Here is a 23,680-nt window from a genome sequence, read left to right as displayed (position 1 = left end):
TAGGGATCATCTACAGTCCGTAATATGAAGTGATTTTGAGCAGGGCTTCTCAAAATTTTAAAACTTTAAAGAACTAATTTTTCCGAAGACCGCCATTGCAAATGAAACAAAACAAAAAAACTTCAAACTTAAAAGACTTAAGATGTATTAGCGTTATTCAATTTTTCAATTTGATAAGTACCCTTTTTATTCAGCAGATTCGTTTTGACAAGAATTTACTTTTCAGCTACGTATATTGAAGTTTAGAAAACAAAAATCACATTGCACACCTTATAACAAACCTGGTCAATTTCCAAATATTTAGGAAAAAACGGCATCATAAAATAAAATGCCTTTTTAGCTTTGCTGGCTTCATCGCCTCGTTGTTAGCAAGCCGTCGTAACCACAAAATGCATTTTGACAAATTTAAAAACTATAACATTTTAAAAAATATGTTAACTCATTCAGTGCCATGGATTTTTGCATTTTTTATAAAAGTCTGGACAATCGATACTTAAAGGGATAGTGTGTAAGGTTTAGAACGATTTTCATTACAGATAGCAGGAGGTACTTCATATGCTGCATTTACCATTGTCCGTAGCTATAACAAACATGGCCTCTGGAGAAGTGTAATATTATTTAATGATAAGTAGACCTATGATTATATTTGAAACATACTGTTGGTCATTAGGAACACATTCATTTGCAAGTTTTTGAAATTTACAATCATTTAATTTATTCTTTTTTTTAATGAAAAAAATCTTAAATCTTACACACTGTCCCATTAAGTACCTTAGGGACAATCATTTGAAGATGCCTAAGTATTAGGTCTACACTTAAGTATCTGGGATACAATATCTGGACTCAAAAAAAGAGTGTGAAAATACGTCCTTGGCATTGAATGAGTTTAACTGGTTTAATTGACCGTTTTATTGAAGAGTAATGATTACGCTCATAATTTAATATAAAATATTATGAAATCAACACACACATACACACATCTATCTATCTATCTATCTATCTATATATATATATATATATATATATATATATATATATATATATATATATATATATATATATATATATATTTTATGTGCGTGTGTGTTGATTTCATAATTTTTATTATTAATAATAATAACAATGACCCAATTTATTTCATGGGCCCCCTGCAGTCAGGCCACCGACCTATAGGAGGTTAGAGTGGTCGTTTCCCAGCCGAGAGGCCGTGGGTTCGATCCCCCGACCATCGTGACCATGTCGAAGTTTCCTTGAGCAAGACGCTGAACTGCTAGTTGTTCCTGATGCTGCGCCACAGTGGGTAAATGAGTTAGTGTAAAGCGCTTTGAGTACCAAACGTAGAGAAGCGCTATATAAGTGAAAGTCCATTTACCCTTTCCCATCCATGGACCCCACTTTGAGAACCACTGATTTAGAGAATGAGGAGAAATTCAGCGCCAAGGCCAAAATATCAAGATTGAATGCCCGCGACCTCCAATCCCTCAGGCAACACTGCATTACAAACCGACATCACTGTGTGAAAGATTTTACTGCGTGGGCCCAGGAACACTTCAGAAAACCCCTGTCAGTTCACACATTTAGTCACTACATCCATGTCTTTTTTTTGTTTTGTTTTATTAACATTTTACACAATCTCCCAACTTAATTGAAAAAATAAACACTTCTCCTCGTTTTAATTGTTGTGGTTATTCCTTGTTGTTACCATCAGGTGTATACTGCATTGACCGGCGTTACAGTTACCAAGTGGAGCCACATTACAGAGGTACAGTGTGAGGAGAACCTCAACTTGTGACCTCATCACCTCCGACTCCTCAGCCGATGCGCTCATTGGAACATTTACCCCAGGCGATGATTCCTCCTCAGTTGCCACTAGACTTTGTTATACAATACTATATAGTACCAGTGAAAAGTTTGAAAACACCTTTAAATGTTCTCTAAACATTCATTCTTCAAAATTAGCGTCTACCTAACAGATTAAGTTTCATGATGGAGACAGAGATTCCTACAAGATACCAGGTTGGCTCCTGGCACAATCATCGACCAATGAGGGCCAGGGTTGTATTCTACTCCTGCCTTCATTGGTTGATGGCAGCGATAGACGTGAAGGAAGAGCAGGAAAGAAAGCGCTGCACCAGAGTGTTGTAAATCTCTTATTTCTTTGGTAATTGATTTGAACTTCAAGTGTAAGGTCTGATTGTTATCATGTTTGGTCAGCTATAGGCTTCACTTTAATTAGACTTCTGGGCGCCGCTGATATAACCGCGGCTCTCCGTGAAACTACAGCCAAAGTGATGGGAAGGGAAGGGATAACAGTAAAGTTACTGTTTAAGGTTTAATAATTTGAAGAAAATATGTGTACTGCAGTAAAAGTCAGATAGGGATAGGTTCAATCTGTCCTTGAGTCGGAATGGAAAAACAAGTGGAAAATGGATGGAGAGATGCTACATAACAATACATCTTACCTGAATGTTATTGCCTTTATAATATTACACAAAAGAACGAAGGAAATGAGCGTGCCGCATGAAAATCCCCAATGTCCTCAATCTAAACTTGCACTTGAACGTTTCCTTACATTGCTGACATTTTGTGTTTGAACTTGTCCTTACCAATGTGTTTGTGTTTGCAGGTGGCAACTTGTTGGTTCCTCTCCTCTGTGTGCAATCCCCATCTCTCCCCAAAATCATTCAAGGAATCTCTCCTCCTCTGAAAGTTATCACAGTGTGCTGCTCTTCCTTTAACCTTCACCTCTTAACCTGTTTTTTAACCTATTTATTCATTTCTCATGTTGAACTTAGTTGCATACATTCTCTGGAATTTTCCCAGTCTGACAGAACTGTTGACAAGGATGAGGATGACAACAATGATTCTTTGGAGTGCAGCCAGCGATAAACTGTTCTTGTCGTGTTTGTTCCTCACTTAGACTACATGAAGAGCTCCATGTCCAGCACCTGCTCCCTCAACAGCGAAAACCCATACGCCACCATCAATGACCCACCTGGTTTGGCCCACAAACACTCGGAAAGCAGCTACGTAGAGATGAAATCGCCGGCTCACCACCAGCACATGGCGCATTGCTGTGCAGCTACCATCATCACCACTTCCACGACCAATGTGCCTGCCAACAATGTCTACAATATGGGTATGTTTCATTTGAATTTAGACTGTCCTTAAAATTGCTTAACTCGCCTACATGTTCGGTATCACCGATGTTAGAGTACAGTCCGCATTGTTCTATGCATCTGTCGGGTACTTTTTTTAGCAACTAGCATGTTGCTAAAAACTATTTACTTTTATGTTATTCCTTTATTCTTTTATCCCTATCATTTTTATTCGCTATTTTGTTCTTTTTATTCTTCATTTCCTTCATATCCTGTGATCAGCTCACAGCTGATCAGGATAGCCCCTTTCACACGGCGGGAACTCTTCTGCTGTACCCTGGTAGCTTGGATTCCCCTTTCCCTTCACGCCAAAAAACCTTCCGGGTAGGGAAGGCTCCACTAAGCCTCTATTTTGAACACTCTGAGCTCCTCGTTGCGACTAGGATCTCCGCCTCCGTACCCGGGTGGCTCGAGGGGGGCGTGCTGTGCCAACTGTGCTAACGCTGATTGGTTGGTTGAACTTGAGGGTGTGTTGTTTTGGTATCAGCAGCCGCCATAACACTTCGTTTTCACTGTGGCCAGTTTCATATTTTGAAATAATGGAAGGAGAGAAAATTGATAGGTGGATGGCTGCTCTGGAACAGACTCTTAACTGCGTATTGACTGAGAAGAGGACATCCAACTCCAGTGTGTTTCAACTATGAGAAAAGGCGAGTTGCTAACCGGAATACCCACCATGAGCTAGTGCGTTTGTGACATGGAGCTTTAAAAAAATGAAAAACACATGAACCGACTAAGGCAGACCAATGTCAGGGATGAGAAATTCCACCACAGCTGGAGCCCAGTCCGTGGCATGCACTTCCCTGAAAGCTCTGCATCATTCATCCTTTCAATGGCAACTCACAAACGGAGTGCAATCAAATTTTTTGTTTTGAGACCCCAAAACCATCGGGTGGCGCGAGCAGCATTTTATTTTAAATTTATTTTTACTAAATATATATATATTTTATACGTAAAATTATTCTCCATATTCTGTTCTTTTCGTGTCATATTATATCCATACGGTTACACTCCTAAGTGCTGCAGTTTTTGTAGAGTTTTTAGCAACTAGAATTCAGCTGACATGTGTCGCCAGGCAGACTTCATGGCAGACTTCATGTCTGCCTGAGCCCGGATGCGCTGGGCTTTCACTTGTACAGTTGAGCGCTTCTGTGCAGTGGCGCGTGTCGTTTTGTGATTGCGAGTCGCTAAATGCTCTTTAGCTTAGCACAGTAACTATGGTTCAACAGACCAGCTGTTAAAAAAGGAAGCAAAGGCTGCACATATAGCAGTTGTGTCGAGTTCTTCCTTCCGCCATTCTACAAGCCAGGTGAATGCTTTTGCTTGGCTCCGTTTTTGTATTGAAAGCTCAGCTGGCCGTGTCGGGTAGCTCCGGGTGACCGCAAAGCAGCCGCCATGATTCATTCCTGTCCCGCGTGTCCCGTTGAACGTTCCTGAAGCCCATTGGCTGTCGCTACGCCAAACGCGACAAAAGTATTTCAGATGTATGTTTATGTTATATGTGCACAATATTTGCCTCAGGGATAGTGAAGTAGAAGTAGAAAAATTGGCATTTGGAAATATGTTGAAGTTGTGAAAGTAAATTGTCGAACCAGTGCCATGTTTCTTCAGGAAACATTACTAAAATAAAAGAAATTGCAATTTTAAAGCCGTTGTTATGGTATTATTAAGTACCCGTATCGGTACTCGTATCGGCAAGCACTTAAATGCCAGTACTCGTACTCTACTCGGTAGGCAAAAAATTGGTATTGGGACATCCCTAATATATATATATATATATATATATATATATATATATATATATATATATATATATATATATTTATATATATGAATAAAATATGACATTTATAACAATTAATGACAGCTTTTTTTGTTTTGTTTTTTTGTCTTCCAGAGCCTACCATCAGTATCATTCCAGGAGCCGGAGGTGTGGCAGTGCCCAACTACCCGCAGAATCCCTACGACCTGCCTCGGAACAGCCACATCCCCAGCCACTATGACGTGTTGCCCTTGCGGCCCAGCCCCTCTCACAGTCCCCCTCTGCCCAGTAGCCCCACTGGATCACTGCTCTAAAAACCCCCACCTCAAACACACATCTGTACAGCTATACTTGTGAGGACATACATTGACATAATGCATTTCCTAGCTCCTAACCTTAACGATCAGAAATGATTGCCGGACCCTAAACTTGGCCTCAACACTGGCGCAATTCAAACCTAAACTCTAAAAGCAAGTCTTAATGCTCAACATGAGGTCTGAACAAGCGAAGACCAGCCTAAATGTCCTCACTTCTCCAAACTGTCCTTATTATGTCGGTAAAAATTCAAAGTGGTTCTCATGAGCATAGCTGCCCAGGACACACGAAAGAAACCCAACTTTCCCACATGCCCTCCTGTCATCTGGATGGAATCCAGCGTGGCACACTTGCAAACTGTGAAGGGACCTTTCAATTTTGTGTTTTAAGTGAAGTGTTGGAGTAAATGGAAAGGAAAACCAGAGGTTAGGTGCAGTGTCTATGACACTGTGAAGCACTGATATTTGGTATTTTATCATTGTAAATAGATTCAATTTGATGTGTTGTGTGCCATGAAATTTTCTGTGTTTTCACTGTTCAGTAGAGGAAGTATAGGCTCAGGTATACTTCACCAGTGTACCTTTTTGTGGTATGCAGATGTTTTTTTGTTTTTTTTCCCTCCATTCACACATGGAATCGATGTACTGGACCCATTTGAACACATGCAAATGTGCATGTGACATTTGTGTGTGTCAGCAAGTTTAGACTTTTTCAGTTCATCCATTAGTGTCCTGTATTCCTTAAAGGACAAATTTAAACAAGCAAAGACAGATCGACACAGCATCAATTCGCTATTTTTACATTGTTTATTTTACATAGTTTACTTTTGTCCTCCTTTTTGTATGTGCTGTAGAAACAGTGTTGTGTTGGCTGTACAATTTGTCCACTTGTAATTATTTTTAGTTGTTGCATCAGGGTGAATACACATGCATGCCAAAGATTAGTTAGCCATGCAGCAATATCCTTACTACATCACCTGGAATTTATTTCATCTGTCAGAGAACACATCACTATACATACACTAAAGCTGTTTTGAGAGACAATTTGATATAAAATCAAGATTGACTGATTGATTTATTCATAGTTGGCTTTCTTCAATTTTGTGGCAGTTCTCTTTTATTATTGAGGATTGAGTAACCCAAATCGTATAAAACTACACTTCACACAGCAATAAGATGACATCTGACAATCAGATTTTTTTTTTCCACTCAAATAACCTTCAGTTATTGTTCCAGATGGATACAATTAGCATTCCTTATTATTTTGTTTTTTTTCCAATTGAAGTTGGATTCTCTTTTACTGGTCATGTTTCCAACCAATAAAACTATCATAGTTTCAGGGAATGGAGTCATAATTTAACAGACCAGTGGACAGTGGACAAGTAAAAAAACAAAAGCGTCTGTAAAGGTTTTATGACTAGTGCGCTTTATTAAGATGAACTGATAACTTAAGATATAGACACAATTGTACAATTTTATCAATCTGTACAAAACAAAAGCATTCATTATGAGTCCCCTCTCACATTTAACCTTCATAATTGAAATGACATTTCACTCTTACACTGGAATTACAGTCAGTTTATGAATTTTCAAAGCATACAAAAAAGATTCAATTAAAGGACACTCACACATACACAAAAAGGGATTTTGATCCGGAATAACTTTTGGATGAAAGGAATTGCCTAGACTCATCAGACTGACACTTTGCGAGCGTGAAGAAGTTTTGGTTGGCGGTGCCGTCTGTTCGAGGAAACGCCATTGGTACTGCCAGCCAGGCTCACGCACTCCGGAACTACCCATTTGACACACACACACACACGCATACATAGACACACACACACACACACACACCAAGTGCAGGTAGTGCATATGCCTGCTGAAAACATCACAAAGCTGGATACAACTAGAAGCTGAATGAACACTGGAGTAGTAGACTGACACTTGTCGTCGAAACACGCCAAGCTGACCTGATGGACATCGATGTTAGCAAATGAAGGTGGTAACACGGAAGTCGAACCAAAATCCATGCACCGGGGTCTTGTCAGAGGCAGCTTGGTGTAAAGTAGGCTTTATGTGAAAGGGAAAACGTACGTTTCGGGGACAGACCACTTGTGTGTGTGTTTGATGAAGAGGATGCAAAAGTGAGTGGTAAAGGAGGCACTGTGACTAAAAAAAGGAAAAAAAAAGCCAATAATGTGGATGAATCCCCATTTACTTCTAAACATCATAAATCCAATGTAGCTCAATCTCCTAATCCCAGGGGGAAATTTTAACACAAGTCGGGTTCTTTGAGGTTTGCATTGTGTGATATCAAAGGAATGGCATCCAAAAAAAACCCTCTAGGAGGCTAAAATATTGCATGGATTGTCAAAAGATGACAACTTTCAATATGCCACACAGTCATCCCTTCTAAATGCTTGCAAACGGGAGGTCGAGAACTACACCCTACAGGTGTCAAATTTAGCCCATGTCGTGCTCATTTACTTCCATTAAAAACTGAAAATATTGTTAATCTTGGACATCTTGAAAACCCAGTTTTGTCAAGCATTCCTCCCGATTTTTCCATAATTCCTTTCAATGACAACTCACAAACAGGGTGCAATAGAAACGATTGTGTTGAGACCTCAAAACCACCAGGGGGCGCTTGCGGCCAATTCACAACTTTTGCAAGCCTTTCAATGACTTTGATGAGTGGCTTAGCCTGAATTCCCATAATGCAAAGTTCATACTATGCATTGTGGGACTTGTAGTTAACAAAAGGCTTTCATTCGAGAATTAAACGTCGCAGGAAAGCTTTTATTTTGCCGGGGGATGTGTTTTATTTCATGCAATGCATAAATTATATCTGCATATTTCCCCTTTGCGAAATCTACAGCATTGAACAGCTGTTCAGTTTCAAAGAATTTTCATTTTGTGTGGGGAAAAAAAAACAAAAAAAAAAACCTAGCCTTGGAATTTAGAACATTTTGAGAGGTTGAAAAGTAAAACACGACCACTTCAAAGTCAGCCCAAGTTGGGTGAAAATAAGGCTGGGTTAGTGAAAAGTCCTCGGACACCCAAGGGTTAAACCGAGATCGCTTTCAAGGAATTAAGGATTAAGCTTTTGAGACTCAGATGGGGCGTCACGCAAAAAAAGCCCACCCTTCCAAAAAAACATTTGAAAAATACACTAGGCTTGTTTACTAAGGCTAGTTAAGTTCAGTGCAAAATCAAACATACAAAAACTTTTTCATCCAACCAAGCAAGTCACACTGTGTCATCTTAAACTTTGTGGTCACATGCGAGCGAGTTTGAATATTGAGAAAGCAGGGCGATGTTGCTAGCGTACATCAGTGTGATTTGAATGAGTCCAACTAGCGCACCAAGAAAATATCTTTACAGCCGTATGCAAGTTCCTGCATAGTTGTTGTCACGAGCGGGACCGACATAAGCCTTGTTCCTCAATGGGGAGCTGAAATTCCCAAGCGCACAAGCTGGTCTCTGAGACATAGGCCAACGAATGAACATGTTGAGTGGCACACCTTCAAGGCAACGGCCGTGTTCCATAGCGAAACCCAGAGATTCTCTTGCCTAACAAAACATAGGGCACAGCATGTGGCATCTTTTGAAAACATGCAAAGCTGCCATACAACCTACTTTCTTTTGTAAACACATTTAAGAGCGCACGATGCGAGCTCGTGCTCCGCGTCATCCCCGCAAGCGTAACCGGGACCGGCGCCTTTACATTTATTTCACTAGCGTTGTGTTCACAGCGACGAAATCAAAGATCATGACGCGCATGCATGTGGCTTCCTCAACCGTACATCGCACTAAGAGGCAAGGATTTCAAATGAGCTCATTTCGAGGACTAAACTTCAGAGCGACTTCTATGTGCTTTCAATTCATATATACTAGAAGTTGAATTTTGATACAACGCAGAGAACAATCAGAAAAAAATGTGGAAGAATCATAGGGGTACAAAGCATAAAGACATAAGAAGAAGGAAACAAATCACATTCATATATCAAGACATTTTTTGTGACATGTCAGCGCAACAACTGGAATGAACTCTAAAGTGATATGAAATGCCTGCTGTCTTCTGTCCTTACGAGCCTAAAGACAGAGCGGCTCAGCTTGGGGGGGGGGGGGGGTCCCGCGCACTAACTTTCTATACTGAGACATTATAAGGGGGGGGGGGGTGCGGGAGAGAGACTGGTTAAAAGTAGTGGCGAGTTCGGTTCACAGCCTTGGAGCTCTGAAAGGACAATAGGAAATGAAGGATGGGGGACAGTATTGGAGTTTTGAAGACAAGGCTGGGGAAAAGCTAGATGTTCTGGCAGCACTGCATCTTTGGTTTGTTCTCAGTGGGCTGCACTTGGATGTTGACAACGTTGTTGCTGGGAGACATGTCGCTCTCCTGGCGCTCTGACATCTGCTTTTGGGACACGATGCGGTAGATCTCTGGAGGGAGACCAGAGGGTTAATGTTTCATTTTGTGGCATCATGGTCATCTGAGATCACACGTTACAATATGCCCTTTAAGGCCGTCAATTTCCTAGGGGAGCTATTTACATATGTGAAAGATACCGATACAGAATTCTGCCATCCAAGCTGTTGTCCAAGTTCTCTGCAGTACTGCACAATGCTTGAACCCAGTCCCGTCAGTCCTGGTAAATACTTTTACATACATGCCAGTGGCGGTCCATGCATTTCACAATTAGGCCTTCAGCGATTTCCCACCTAATGGAATAATATTTGTGGCACTGTCTATATCAAAGATTTTGAGCGAGCAAACGTTCGACGAGAGGCTTCTAGATGGCCACCTTATGATTCGATTGGCAACTGCAACGCTCTATTAACTATATGGGCCCGTTCACTTATGTCTTTGCACGCGGCACGGAAGGCCTGCAACTGTAGCTTGCGAATGCCCTCAAATGGATGTGTTTGCAAGCGGATTTCATACAGCCCGGTGACGCAAGTTAGCTGAATTCTAGTTGGCTAAAACCTCTAGCCTTAAACTACACCACCGGCAGGACCGTAACCAAATGACGATGACGCGAAAAGAACAGAATATAAAGAAAAAATGTATATACAAAATACATATATATTTAATTTCAGGCCAAAAATAGTGGACGAGTAGACTAAAATAGTAGATTAGTAGACTAATTGAAAACATAATCCCCGACTAATCGAGTGACAGCCCTAGCATTATGGTAGTTTGTAAGCATATGGAAAGAGAACAGGGAGCACTATGAGATTTGGGATCATTCTGGATGAGAGCAGAACAGAATGGACCAGGACCTTTCTTTTTTTAAATGGGTAAGGACAAGATTTTTTAGTGGGAGTAGGATGGGATGGGAGTGAAAATCCAGTGGTGTCAAACCCTGGAACACACACCTGTTAGTATGGTCTGGAAGGCAGTCTCAACATTGGTGGAATCCAGGGCCGATGTCTCCAGAAAAGATAAACCGTTTTTCTCTGCAGGCCAAAATCAACATGTTACTACACACTGAAATGGATTCCAATACAAAGAAACATTCTTAACCCTTTAAGTACCAAAGAAGCAAAACTGCACTAAGCAACATTTGCTTTATCTCTAGTTATTTTCAAGCTACAACCTTTTGAAGAATGATATAAAAAAATCAGATAGTCCAAAGAAGTTTATTCTGTTTTTTTGATTTATTGCATGACTGACGAGAGTGTTCTGGGAGATAAATGCTTAGATGTGGTTGAGTAAATATGGAGATTTTTTTAGATTTGAGTATTTTCTTTTTTTCAGACACTTCCTAAATATTTGGACATTGACATTTGCGTAATTTTCAGAATCCTAGCTCCATACAACACCACTACAATAAATCTCAATTAAAGAGAGCAATGGGATCTGGCCTGATTTATTGTTTTTAGAATGTTTTAGTCCCGTTAAGGATGTTTTAATCATTTTATCCACTGAATGTTGTGTTGGCAGGTTCGTTTTTCTTATCTTTATCTTTGTGTTAATTTATTCTTTGTCTTTTATTGTGCCATGTGGGCTTTCAATGCATTCTCTAAGGCTTGAAGATCATCAAAACCACTGACCTGTGGGACTGTCACTATTGATTTTTTTTTTTTTAATGATTATCCTATCAATGAAATTATCGAATACCTACATTTTTTAATTATCTAATAATGTTGAACTTTAACTGGAATAACCATAACTATGTACACATTTGTTTGTCATTGTGTGGGAATATAACGCAACAGTACCTCATATAAAAATTAACTTATGCCTAAGCAGGCCCGCGATTATGTTTTAACCCTTTACTGGCCATCGCAGCCACTTTTGGCAGATATTTTAAACGGCCAAAACGGCCGAAACAGTCCGTAAAAGCCATTGCTTAAATTCTCACGTACCACTAAATGTCTCTAAAATCCTGAAGATTCTTGCCTGTTTAGGACTTAAAAATAGAAAAACACGAGCCAAATAAAGTCCGTTTTTGCCAGTTTAAACCATCGGCCGAAAACAGCCACTGTGCCTAGAAAAGGGTTAAGGTCAACAAACACTAACTACCATTTAGTTCACACAAACATATGTAAGCCATGTAATGGTATTGCTAAAGTTACTTACAGAGATGAGTAATCAAAAATATTCCATGTTAAACTAGCGAGTGCAGCTGCCTTTTAGCTGCTATAAGGTATGTAACTTCCTGTTTTTCTTCTCAGTGAAATTGCGTAGGTATTATGGCTACCAGTGGAATTGGACCTCTCATATTGATTAACATCACTGCTGACTAAAGTAACATGAATGCTCTTCGTTTCGATTCTTCTCTCTCAAGCGCACCTGATTCGGATGATGACCTCATCAGCAAGCTTCGTAGGATCTTGAAAATTATCTAATTTGAATCAAGTGTGTCAGATTTTTTTTTTTTTTTGCCATTTTTGCTTCCTAAAAATTATAATGTGTTACTGGTAGCGGTACTTAGTACACCACAAAGGGTGAGCCAGTGATGCGCGCCAATGATGAACACCTGCACACTTTCTCTAGTTTCTACATTAACATTTCAATGTTAGTTTCAGGTTTATTCTGTTCAGCCAATGGCCTTAAGTGTGCTTTGAGTTTTGGATCCCTGTTCAATTGAGTTTGATACCCTTGCATTTGATGAGTCCTGAACTCAAGAATTGACGAATGAATTTGCTTGAATGACACAACTCACACCCTGCAAAATCTCTGGCCGCTGTCAACTGACTTTTTGAATAACACAGTGATTTTTCTTAGAAAGAGGTGAAGCAGAATTAATTGACCTGGGTGAGGCCATACAATTTTGGTGTATAGCACATACCGCTGGTTAGTTTCTCAATATTCCTTCAATGACAAAATCAGGAAAATTAAGTTAAGAGTGCCTATTCTCAATTTACCTTAATTCCACACCTTTCCAGGAAGTGTGGTCTTGCTGTCTTTTGGCACATACAAATACAAACTTGGTAAAGTACGGATGTTGTGTAACTTCAAGTATTTATGAAAAAATGAGCAGCATCACAAGGAAAAAAAAAAACAACTACTTCAAGCGCATTCGACGTTGCATTGGCGCCGCATTCACTGACCGCTCATAATGCGGGCAATCTGAAACACACCTAACGCGCAGCAAATATATAATTTACAGATAGGAAAACAAGGAAATATGAAGAGTAGAGATCCACCGATTATCGGCCGGGCTGATATTTGGAAATTTTGATGTATATCGTATCGGCCTTTTTTTAATCCGACCGGCCGATATGAATAAATCAATGTAAATGTGTTGCCTTTAAGGTTAATTCAACGGGATGTTTTTTGTTTCAAATAATGCTAAGAAAATAGTTTCTATATTGTTAAATGACTGTTGTGTTTCGCCGGATGATTATTGTTTTGTTTGTGTAACGGAAAGGTTTTGCCGATAGAAGTACTTCCGGGTTTGCCGATGACGCATTTTTGTTTCTGGGTTTGCAGAAGAAGAGAATTCTATCTGACGGCATCCTCTGTGAATTACCGTGTAGGAATGCTGCAAGTTTCATTTTATTATATTTCAAACATATGAGTATCAATTTTAAAGTATATTTTTGTCGTTTTGCCAATAGAAGTACTTTCGGTTTTGCCGATGATGCATTTCCGTACCCGGGTTTGCAGACAGCCGCGCTCATCCAACAGCATGCTATCTGACACCATCCTCTGTCAATTATCAGGGAGGAATGCATTAAATTTCATTTTATTGTATCTCACACATTAGTATCAATATTAAGGTATATTTTCGTTATTTTGCCGATAGAGGTACTTCCGGTTTTGCTGATGACATTTCTGGGTTTGAGCTACTCTTTTCTATTTGTGTAGTTCAATAAACATTCTTTGGGTATTTCAATGTTCAGTTTGCATTATTCAAATTTTTCTCCAATTTTTACTGCAAATGAACATCGGCTCCAAATATTGGTCATCGGCCTCATCTCCGACTAATAATTGGTATTGATCCTGAAAAACCCATATCGGTCAATCTCTGATGAAGAGTTTACAAAAGATGAGATTCATTTAGTTTTGGACTACAGATGTCAAAGGGTGGTTTTTCAATTTAAAACAAACAAGTGTACTTTGGCTTACCAGCAAAAGCCCGGGCCTCGTCAGTTGGAACAGCCCGGAGGTGACGCAGGTCGCTCTTGTTGCCCACAAGCATGATAACGATGTTGCTGTCAGCATGGTCTCTCAGCTCCTTCAGCCAGCGCTCCACATTCTCATATGTTAGATGCTTGGCAATGTCATAGACCAAGAGAGCGCCCACTGCACCACGGTAGTACCTGCAATGTACATTTTGACATGCGATCCTGCCATCAATTTTCATCAGAGTCCATTCATACTAAGAAAGCTGCTGATTTACAGCCATTTTCATCATTGGCAATACAGCTGATTGGACATCATTTGTGAAACAGTTATGGCTGGGGCTTGATTGAGATTAACGAAGGGAAGGAAAGGAGAAAACGAACACCAGTACTCCACCTAGAGGCTAACACTTTTAATGTTTATGAAACAGTTGAAGTCTCACACTGTAAAAGAACATTGAAAGTGAAGTCATACTTATAGGTTCTGTTGTAAAGCCTGTGATCGTCTGGCAATTTGGTAGCACCAAAGTCCCTTTTCATCAGCACAGCAAAATACAAGCTCTATTGGGTTCAAGTCTGAACATAGGCTTGGTCCGTCGAAAACATTTCTTTCGACTCGCAGGTAAAACTTTATTGTGGTTTTAGCAGCGGGTGATGGATTACGTAATAACAATTTGGTCGATTCTTAGAATTGGCAGACATGTTTTTGTATACTTCTGAGTTAATGTATGTCGCCATCACATTGCTCAAGCAGTTTTCATACCAAAACTTTCAGCACTAATGCTTGCTGAAATGATAAAAGCAAAAGTACACAAGCGGGCCACACCTGTATTAACCCTTTACTGGGCACAGCGGCCACTTTCTGCCAATGGCCTAAAGTGGCGAAATGGCAGAACATGTCCGTAACAGCCATTTCTTAAATTTGAACGTACCCCTAAATTTCTATAAAATCCTGAAAATTCTTGCCTGTTTAGGACTTCAAAATAGAAAAATGTGTGCCTAGAAAAGGCCATTTTTGCCTGTTTCGACTTTCGGCCAAAAGCGGCCGCTATGCCGAGAAAAGGGCGCCTATTCTTTTAATAAAAATGGGAGGATTCAAGCGACTGCTAATAAAAGCTGAAAACTTAATTTCTTGACCAGACTATCTTTGAAGTGTAAACCAAAAACAAAAAAAAAAATTGCCTCACTGTTCAAATACCTGAAAAGGGGACTAGATACAGTATTTACATATTTTTGTTGCACACTAACATGATTTGTAGAAATGCTTCATGGGAAGAGAAGCAAAAGCAAGTCTCTAAATTAACACATTTACAGTTGGGTTAAAAAAAAAAAAAAAAAAAAGTATTTCGTCAGTCACCAATTGTGCAAGAGGACTATAATTTTCAGACGCGGGCAGTCCATCAGCACCAATGGCCTGTCCGTCGCCAACGGGGTTGACAACAGACGTTGCCGACTGATGATTATAATTTTCAGCATTAAAGAAAAAAAAAAAAGTGGACCAACGAGTACAGAACGGGGGCGGGGCACTGACTACAAACAACTGTCGGACTAGCAGGTTGCCAAACACTGATTTTCCTCATTGTTATAACTCTATGAGACAAAATAAAAAGGAAAGATAAATACAGAGTATCACATTTTCTGATTTTTAAATATCTTATTTACAAATTATGGTTCGTAAAACGCAACAAGACTGGTGATGCACAAAAGCCACATGGCCACAAATGTAAATGCTATGTTTTACTCTGTTGCTAACGAATGGGGTTTGACCATTATGGGTTAGGCTTGACTTTCCGGAATGGGCTGCATGGTGACATCCTGGCACAGCGCATCTCCAACTTAGTACGAAAGCGAATAGGAAGTGTACCTAGTAGCGAGCAGCGCGCTGCATACAATAATAAAAAAAACAACGGAGCGTACGAAAGCATATTTGTACTTGGTGCTTGGATTGTGGCTATTTTGGAATACTGCACCGACCAGAAGACAATACTGACTTCAGGTCCATTAACGGAATGTTGTGGAAGGCAAAGCTTTCGCCATTCTTTTTCTTTTCTTCATTGTACAGTCAGAGTCCAAACAGGTGCAATTAATACAGGTAATGAGTGTAGGATAGAGGATCTTCTTGAAATAGTTACAGGCCCGTGAAGGGCTGAAAAATTGTTTGTTTGTAGATGACCAAATACTTTTGTTTCACAGTAATTTGCAAATAAATTCTTTGAAAATCAGAGACATTTTCCTGGATTTGTTTTCTGATTTTGTCTCCCATAGTTGAAGTCCACCTAAAATGAAGATTACAGGCCACTCATCTTTTTTAAGTGGGAAAACTTGCACATTTAGCAACTGACTACTTTTTTTGCCCCATTGTATGTCAAAAGACTAACTTAACTAAGAGAATAATAAGCATCATAGCTGAAGCAAACGAAATAAAACATTTTGTTGAAAACATATTCAGCTGAAAGTTGGAATGGCTGGTTCCACTGGTCTGATATAAATGGTTAAAAACACCAGACTTTCAAAATTGCTTCTGGTTACACATCATGTTTAAATCCCTCATTAATTTTTGACCAAATAGTACTGCTTTTCGTGCCCTGAAACAGCTCCTTCCCAAAACCTCCTTTTGTGCATTTTCAACTGACATACTCACGCTGAAGTGATGGCACGGTAGCGCTCCTGGCCAGCTGTATCCCAGATTTGGGCCTTCACCGTTTTGCCATCCACCTGAATGCTCCGTGTAGCGAATTCGACGCCAATGGTGCTCTTACTTTCCAGGTTGAACTCATTGCGAGTGAAACGTGATAGCAGGTTACTCTTTCCCACACCTGAGTCACCAATAAGTACCACTACAATTCAGAAAATATGGATTAATTTTCCACAGATCTGTTGTATCAAGAAACGCATAGAATGCATAAGTACACATGTAGTCTTATCTATCATAATTAAACGGCTCTATCAAAAATTCTGCCTAGTTTATGTAGGGACCACTTTGAATAAGATAAGGGGTACTCTGTGGTTGAACTATGCAGTGGCATGCATCAGCATCACCAGATCGTATCGTTTCTAATTTACACCTCGCTTTGTTGTTTAACATTACAATTAACACTTCTAACCAGTAACCCAAACCAGCTCAGTCATGCCACATAAATTATACTAACTAGGAACCTTTGTGGTATTTCTCAATTTGTTTTTCCAGCTTTAAAGTTGTTTACGCGTTATGAATATAATAACATTTTAAGTTGATTCAAGCACATTCTATGCATAAAAAAATACAACTATCATGAGTATTTCATTATTCGTTATTTTTGTTACGCATTAGGTTAATTCGCATGACGGCTAAATGGCACGAAAATGTTCATGAAAAATCCCTTAACAATTGTTGTTTTGGTGACCTAATTGAAATGACACTCATGTATTTAGGTTTTAAACATCGGTGCAATACGTGGGCTTATGTGATGTGTTTTATCTGCATATGACATAGTTTTCTTCGGTGAAACTGCTTCAATGAATATGTATTGCAACTTGCGATCCCGTAAAGATAATGTGATAACGGTGAACGTTAGGCGTGTCCGCTTGTCCGCACCCAGCACTGCCAAAAGGCCTGGCTCTCTAAAGATTACAAACGGAGTTTTCAAACTTTTTTTGTCGTGCTAAAACATCTGTATATAGGAAATGACGCTTTCGTGTCGTATGAATTAATTGAACTTGCTGACATTTTATGAGAAGCCGGGCGAATAGCAATCAGAACACAAAGGTAGTGAAAAGCTAATTTTAGCATGACAGCTAACAGAAGCGAAGGGGAACATATCGACAAAAAAAGTCATTTTACCTTTGAACAAATAGTCGTATTCGTCATCTCTGGTGCCCATTGTCTTGTTTATCTACAGTACAAGATCGAGCTCGTTTCAATAAAAAGAAACGAACTATTTTTTTTTTTTTTAAGTCTAGCAAAATGTAATCTATTTCGAAGGCGTACTTCCGCAAGTTCTTCTTCTACATGGCATGATCACGCAATAAGCGCTCACTTTCACCTAGCGGCCAATAACGGAAACTTGGCAAAAGGTCATTTCCGTGTGACATAATTCGGATTTAAATTTGGAGCAGTTTACTGAAGCAAATTGTTTATATATATATATATATATATATATATATATATATATATATATATATATATATATATATATATATATATATATATATATATATATATATATATATATATATATATATATGTAAAGTATCTTGCCTGACAAGGTGGTTGCTTTGCTAAGAGGCAATGAATGGACCAATGTGTTTGAAATTGTATTTATTGAAATTCAATGCGTGATTGAGCGATAGCTTGAAACAAACTGTACTTTTGGTGAGATCAATTTAATGTTCTATTAATAAAATTTCAATTATGGGGATATTTCACCTTCTCCCTTTGTTCCAATAAATACTTTAAATTCTCCGTAGGTGTGAATGTGAATGGCCATCTCTTTAGTCGGTCTTGTGAGTGACTAGTCGTCATTCCAGGCCAAATTTCTTCCATTTCATTCTCTGGGAACAAAAATAAACAAAAATGAAAACGTTATAATGGTGTCTTTCACATTAACACTTCAGCTTTTCATACCTTACAAATTTTCCCCCATGTAGATTTAGGCATCTTGGTCTTTATCTCATCAAGCAACTCATAAGTGTTTCCCTGGTCATCAGTGGACTTACCAGGGACCTGCTCATAGGTGGTGTCAGGGAAAGTGACAATTACTGGCTTCTGCTGAATCTCAGCATATGTAGTGGCTGAACTCCATTTAGGCCCCTCACAGGTCTGGTAAAGTGCGTCGGACCTCAATGATTCCAGATTCTCTGACCACATGTTGCTAGGTCTGAGTGAAACTGTGGGGTCATGAAGTGAATAAGTATGACATGTGACCCTCTTGGCAGGAACGTAGGGTTGAGATGCTGAGACTGTAAAAAGTTGACTGTTCAACTGGTTGAAGTTGGTCTCTTGTTGATCTGATTTGCTTGTTGTTGGGACAGATTTGCTTCTGCAACCCACAGGTATATGCTGAGAGGGGGCCACAGGATAGCTTGCGTCATTACTGGACATTAACGTTGTGTGTTCTCCAACTCTTTCGGTGTTTTTAGTGCCCTCTGGGATATTGCTAGGTTGTAACGTTGTATCAGAAAAATAGCCACTAAGGGACATTGTTTGAGGAGCGCCCCCTTTTGGAACAGCTGGTGTCTGGAAGTAATCATGTCAAATTTGACAAGCAGTCACTTGAAATCAAAACATTTATATTTGTGATAATCATTTTAGTGTCTATGGCACAAATGTCAAACTCCAGTCCTCCAGTTTGACTATCCTGCATGTTTTCGAACCTACTCGCTCAAACGCACCTGATTCAAATGAATGGATCATTTTCAAGCTTCTGCAGAGCTTGCTAATAAACTCATAATTTGAATCAAGTGTGTTGGGGAGAGAAAACCGGAAAACGTACAGAATGTTACAGAATCAGGACTGGAGTTCGACACCTATGGTCCATGGGCTCTATTTTTGTGATTGGCATGCACAGAGCAGGATGTAATACTGTGCAGAGATAGCCTAGAGCTGATGTCGGTCATCTCTACAGGGTGGAAAGACGCACTTTTAGGGTGGGGTCACGCGCTTATCAAGTACCAGTGTCTTGACACGAAGGATGCACATTTTCTACGTGAAGTAAGCACTTGATTACCACCCCCAATGATCATTCATGCCCCCCCAAGAACAGTGCTACATAGTGGAAAGATTTGAAAATTTTTGTTGCCATGTTAAAACAGATACCTTCCCTACTATATCTAGTCTATGTCTGTGAGATGTGGTCTAGGCAGATACAAGATTTAAATAGACTTTCTGACCCCAAATTTTCAAACAACTGGAGAAGATCGGTCAGTCAAATAGGAAAAACAATCCCAGCGAGCCTTGCACCAACACGAAAATCAGGATCAACCAGCATTTATATCACTGCACATATGCACTGTCAACAAAATAGAGCCCTGTAATGTAATGATTTTGACAAACAGATTTCAGGTTTTGACAAACAGATTTCAGTAGGAAAGTGATTTTCAGCTGCAACACTTTCATACCTGAGAGAAGGACATTGAGTCAACAGACAGGGTTGCAGTCAGTTTTTTGTTTCTGGATTTAGGTGGCAGTGCAGGTGGCTGAACTGTGTTATGCTCCTGGATCTTTTGATTGTTTCCAGGACGGGTCTCATTGTTCATGCCCCATAGACTCCGCAGAGCCCGGACACTTACTCCTGATTTCACTTTGCTGTTGTAATTCACCACATCGTACAGCACACCTGCGTTTACCTGAAAACAACAACAGCAAACTTTGTTATTGCTTCTTTTTGGCTACTAATGTTTCCATTGCATGGCAGACATTTTAATGCTGTCTTGTCTGCCCTGCTGAATTCTGTTTCTGTGACGGAAAAGGAGTTAAACAAAAGGCGAACTAAACAGAGAAAATCAGGGAAAATCAACACCAACCAATTTTCTATAGCTGCTTATCCTCACAAGGGTCGCAGGCTTGCTGGTGTCTATTCCAGCTGGTTTGGGGCAGTAGGATGTAGCAAATAGGGCAAACCAGAGACATTTATTGCTAGTCAGCAAGAGCCCTGGCTACACGTAGACAAGGCCTTGGTCTCAAACATCTCACCTGAAAACAGCTTGTTGTCAGGTACTCTTCAAATGGCTGGATGGGGCTGACTTTGTAATGATCTATCAACTCATTGATGTGGGAGTAGGTTTGACAGTCATCTGATATGAAAAAACGTCCCTCTGGATTTTGTGTTATAACAAAATGGCGACATCTGTCAAGGCTCCTGTTGAAAAAATGCACGACTCACTGTTTTTGCAAAAATAATGGCTAGTACTCCAAATTCCTGGATGTATTGACAAATACATCACATCACAAAATATTGCTAAAAGTGAAAGGTTTTTTGACTGCAAACGTGAGAACAGCTTTAAATTCCCATAGGTATAAAAAATGAGGTGTGTCAAACTACATATGTACACATTGTGTAGCTTAGTTTGTTTGTTTTTCTAGCAAAGGGATATCCTCAAATTTGATTTTACAAAATGAAGACTAGTAGGTTTTTTTGTGCTGTTATAATTGTATTGATCTATATATTACACCTTAGCTAAACTAAAAACATTCTCTATATTTTTATGTGCTCAATGGTACATTCATCTTCTCACTTGTAAGAAAGGATGTAGCCGATGATTTTATCACTGAGACGGATGAGAAAAGAGCCCAGCGTTTTATCTCCCAGGAGCTCCTCTGCTTGCCTGTGAAGGGGAGGCAGACAAAAAATACCAGAAATAACTAAAATGAGTAATCATTCAATTGAGTAAACAATTACATTGCAGCACTGTGAAGCCCCCAGCTTATCCCCAGTTGCTAATAGACATTTATTTGTTATTATTGAAAAGTTGTTGCTGTTGTTCTTTTTAAGTGCTGCTACTTATGCGTAGAAAAAAGATAAACTAGGCTTGTTATTTAGTTTACTACATTTTCAGCAGGCTTCATGCCCAAAATGCCCCTATGACAGTTCCAAATTCTGGTCAATGTAATTTCATTATCATTTATAACTAGACACGTAAAAGGTAGTGAGCATGCTCAGGTGATAGACGCTGTAAGAATGTTTTCACAGAAAATGAAGGGTTGTTGGGTCATCTATTTGTGCTTCTGTTGACATGTACACTCTGTTTATGTGAATGTGACAGTAATGTAACATTTTCAAGTCAACTGGCATGACTCATATGTACAGTAAATGTTTATGTGAAGTCAATAAATATACACAACAATATTAATAATGAGAAAAAGAACAAGATTGTACAGTATTTGTTTAAAATGTTAAAGAATCACTATGAGGAAAAATAAATGGAGCGATACCGTACATATAGTACTTTAGTTCCTTCACAAAACCAACTTTATATTCAACAGTTATAGACCAGCGACGGGGTATATTAATTGGTCTATGTCAGTGACTCTCAAATAGCGGTGCTGGCCCCTCTGGGTGTCACGTCCCGGCATAGTGAGTTGAGGTGTGGAAGGAAGAGGACCCGTAAATGCAGGATAACGGAGAGGATGTGCTAAAACTTTCCTGGGGGAGACTTTGCAAAATATAATTGAGAAGCACTAATCTATGTGAACATGCTAATTTTGAGCAGTGCTTACAGTAAATATGAAAAGGTATTATATTGGTCTGGTTAATACAAATTACTCACAAAATAATATTACGGTACTCAGATAAATATACTGTATCTAACGTCTATCAAAAACAAATACTGCATAAGTTACAGGTTATCAGTTGTCAGATTGAAGAGATGTGGGACAATTCATTTTGATGGCATTCATAGGTACAGATTCATTATTCTATTTTCTTAAAGTAGTTTATCCAGACAAATAGAAGAAAGGGGCACATGTTCTTTATCATGGGGTAAAATTTAAACTGAATTCTAGATCATGCTTTGAAAGGTAATCCAAAGTTTAGCTTGTTTTCCTTACTTTCTTCCCATGAAGCCTTGAAACCAGTCAGGGAAGTGTCCATTTTCCAGAATGATCTGTGCCTGTGTCCCAATGAACCAATGAAACACCAACTCCTTTAGACCTCCTTCAGATGGGTCCAGATGCAGATCAACACATGGCTTTGTCTCCATCATTACACATTTGTCATTAAACCAACACAATAGAGCAATAGTTCTGAATGAATGCCTTCTGCTTAAACCAGCTCTGAAAAGGATGGTGCTCATTTGACTATAAAACAAGTGGTGTGAACAATGGTATTGTTTGAGCTTATCATCACTTCATCTCTCAGCTACCTTCCCATGTGTTCCGTGCGCATAATGCATGCAAGGTGGGCGTCAAGTACTGTACTTAACTGAGGAAAAAAGTAAAACAGGAACAATGTGCTATGATGAGTGGACACAGACAGATGCACAGGTCGCGAGGAGCTAGCTACTAAGCAGAGGAATCACAGAGCATATTCCAATATTCTCTTATCACACTACAATATGATTGAGAGACTGTCAGTGTGGAGTCTAGAGCAGTGGTTTTCAACCTTTTATCAATGATGTACCCTCTTTGAAATATGTTTTCAGCCAAGTACTCCTTAAACAGTGCACAACATTTTGGGGCTAGTCAGTGTCTGATTTATTAAATTTAAGAACCCTCCAAAATTCATTTGTATTCTTCCACAACAAAATAATCAATCTAAAGTGTCCGCTTTTGCATCATAGAAGAAATCTGTTATCAAAAAGACTTAATATTAATAAATATTTGTCCAGAAAAATAATCAACATAAAGTTTCAGACCTGTTCTGAAAAATAAATAATTATAAATATTTTTCAGCAGAAAAATATTGAAGATAATTGGGATTACAGTCAAGATCTGTTAGCAAAAATAAATCATTAACTTGACAGGTAACGAGAGGTGGCACGTGACAAGAGCCCTTTCACACCGCAGGAACTCTTCCACTGTACCCTGGTAGCATGAGTTCCCCTTTCCGTTCACACCAAAAAACGTTCCGGGTAGGGAATGTTCCGCTAAGCCTCTACTCAGAACTTTCTGAGCTCCTAGTTGCGACTAGTGTCTCCGCCTCTGTACCCAGGTAGCTTGAGGGGGGGGTGCTGTGCTAACTGTGCTAACTAACGCTGATTGGTTGGTTGAACATGGGGGTGTGTCGTTTTGGTATCAACAACTGCCATTACGCTTCATTTTCACGGTGGCCAGTTTAATATTTTGAAATAATGGAAGGAGAGAAAATTGATAAATGGATGGGTGCTCTGGAACAGACGCGTATTGACGCGTATCAACTGCGAGAAAAGGCGATTCTCTGACCAGAATGAGATTTACG

At 39.4% G+C, this 23,680-nt stretch overlaps 3 protein-coding genes across 7 annotated transcripts in view; 1 reads left to right on the top strand and 2 right to left on the bottom strand.

The window, feature by feature from the left end:
* Positions 1 to 6,578, top strand: part of LOC148425118 (multiple epidermal growth factor-like domains protein 11) — a 127,804-nt gene extending 121,226 nt beyond the window's left edge. For 3 of the 5 annotated variants that reach the window (XM_088413847.1, XM_088413846.1, XM_088413845.1), the window contains exons 23-25: positions 1,709 to 1,762; positions 2,921 to 3,139; positions 5,056 to 6,578. In XM_088413847.1, the coding sequence (XP_088269973.1) occupies positions 1,709 to 1,762; positions 2,921 to 3,139; positions 5,056 to 5,234 (452 nt within the window). In that variant the 3' untranslated portion in view covers positions 5,235 to 6,578. The remainder of the gene's footprint in view (positions 1 to 1,708; positions 1,763 to 2,920; positions 3,140 to 5,055) is intronic. The other 2 variants (XM_088413850.1, XM_088413849.1) reach the window with 1 other exon arrangement.
* Positions 6,579 to 6,637: 59 nt separating this feature from the next.
* Positions 6,638 to 17,788, bottom strand: rab11a (RAB11a, member RAS oncogene family). The gene is made up of 5 exons (XM_088413851.1): positions 17,629 to 17,788; positions 16,450 to 16,645; positions 13,813 to 14,006; positions 10,611 to 10,691; positions 6,638 to 9,674 (listed from the first exon to the last, which is right to left on the bottom strand). Exons 1-5 carry the CDS (start codon positions 17,666 to 17,668, stop codon positions 9,538 to 9,540), a joined length of 648 nt encoding a protein of 215 aa, XP_088269977.1. The 5' UTR covers positions 17,669 to 17,788; the 3' UTR covers positions 6,638 to 9,537.
* A 517-nt stretch (positions 17,789 to 18,305) lies between these two features.
* Positions 18,306 to 22,484, bottom strand: sh2d7 (SH2 domain containing 7). The gene is made up of 7 exons (XM_088413207.1): positions 22,333 to 22,484; positions 21,021 to 21,110; positions 20,479 to 20,644; positions 19,905 to 20,132; positions 18,956 to 19,023; positions 18,412 to 18,880; positions 18,306 to 18,338 (listed from the first exon to the last, which is right to left on the bottom strand). The coding sequence occupies exons 1-7, from the start codon at positions 22,482 to 22,484 to the stop codon at positions 18,306 to 18,308; spliced, it is 1,206 nt and encodes a 401-aa protein (XP_088269333.1).
* Between the last annotated feature and the right edge of the window lie 1,196 nt (positions 22,485 to 23,680).

The sequence above is a fragment of the Hippichthys cyanospilos genome, chromosome 4, assembly GCF_059441005.1.
Source record: "Hippichthys cyanospilos isolate Australia breed blue-spotted pipefish chromosome 4, RoL_Hcya_1.0, whole genome shotgun sequence".
Lineage (NCBI taxonomy): Eukaryota > Metazoa > Chordata > Actinopteri > Syngnathiformes > Syngnathidae > Hippichthys > Hippichthys cyanospilos.
The sequence above is the reverse complement of the archived record's forward strand: the minus strand, read 5'-3'. Positions and strand labels throughout refer to the sequence as shown.

What these genes read in the sequence shown, in the direction of transcription:
- rab11a (XM_088413851.1), bottom strand. Translation starts at nt 17,668, where the DNA reads ATGGGCACCAGAGATGACGAATACGACTATTTGTTCAAAG. An exon ending in ATACGACTATTTGTTCAAAG is followed by an intron (nt 16,646 to 17,628) that starts GTAAAATGACTT and finishes TCTGAATTGTAG; the next exon opens with TGGTACTTATTGGTGACTCA. An exon ending in CTTCCAGACCATACTAACAG is followed by an intron (nt 9,675 to 10,610) that starts GTGTGTGTTCCA and finishes GTCTCCCTCCAG; the next exon opens with AGATCTACCGCATCGTGTCC.
- sh2d7 (XM_088413207.1), bottom strand. Translation starts at nt 22,484, where the DNA reads ATGGAGACAAAGCCATGTGTTGATCTGCATCTGGACCCATCTGAAGGA. An exon ending in GGCTACATCCTTTCTTACAA is followed by an intron (nt 20,645 to 21,020) that starts GTGAGAAGATGA and finishes TTTTTTCAACAG; the next exon opens with GAGCCTTGACAGATGTCGCC. An exon ending in GGCTATTTTTCTGATACAAC is followed by an intron (nt 18,881 to 18,955) that starts GTTACAACCTAG and finishes GTTAATGTCCAG; the next exon opens with TAATGACGCAAGCTATCCTG.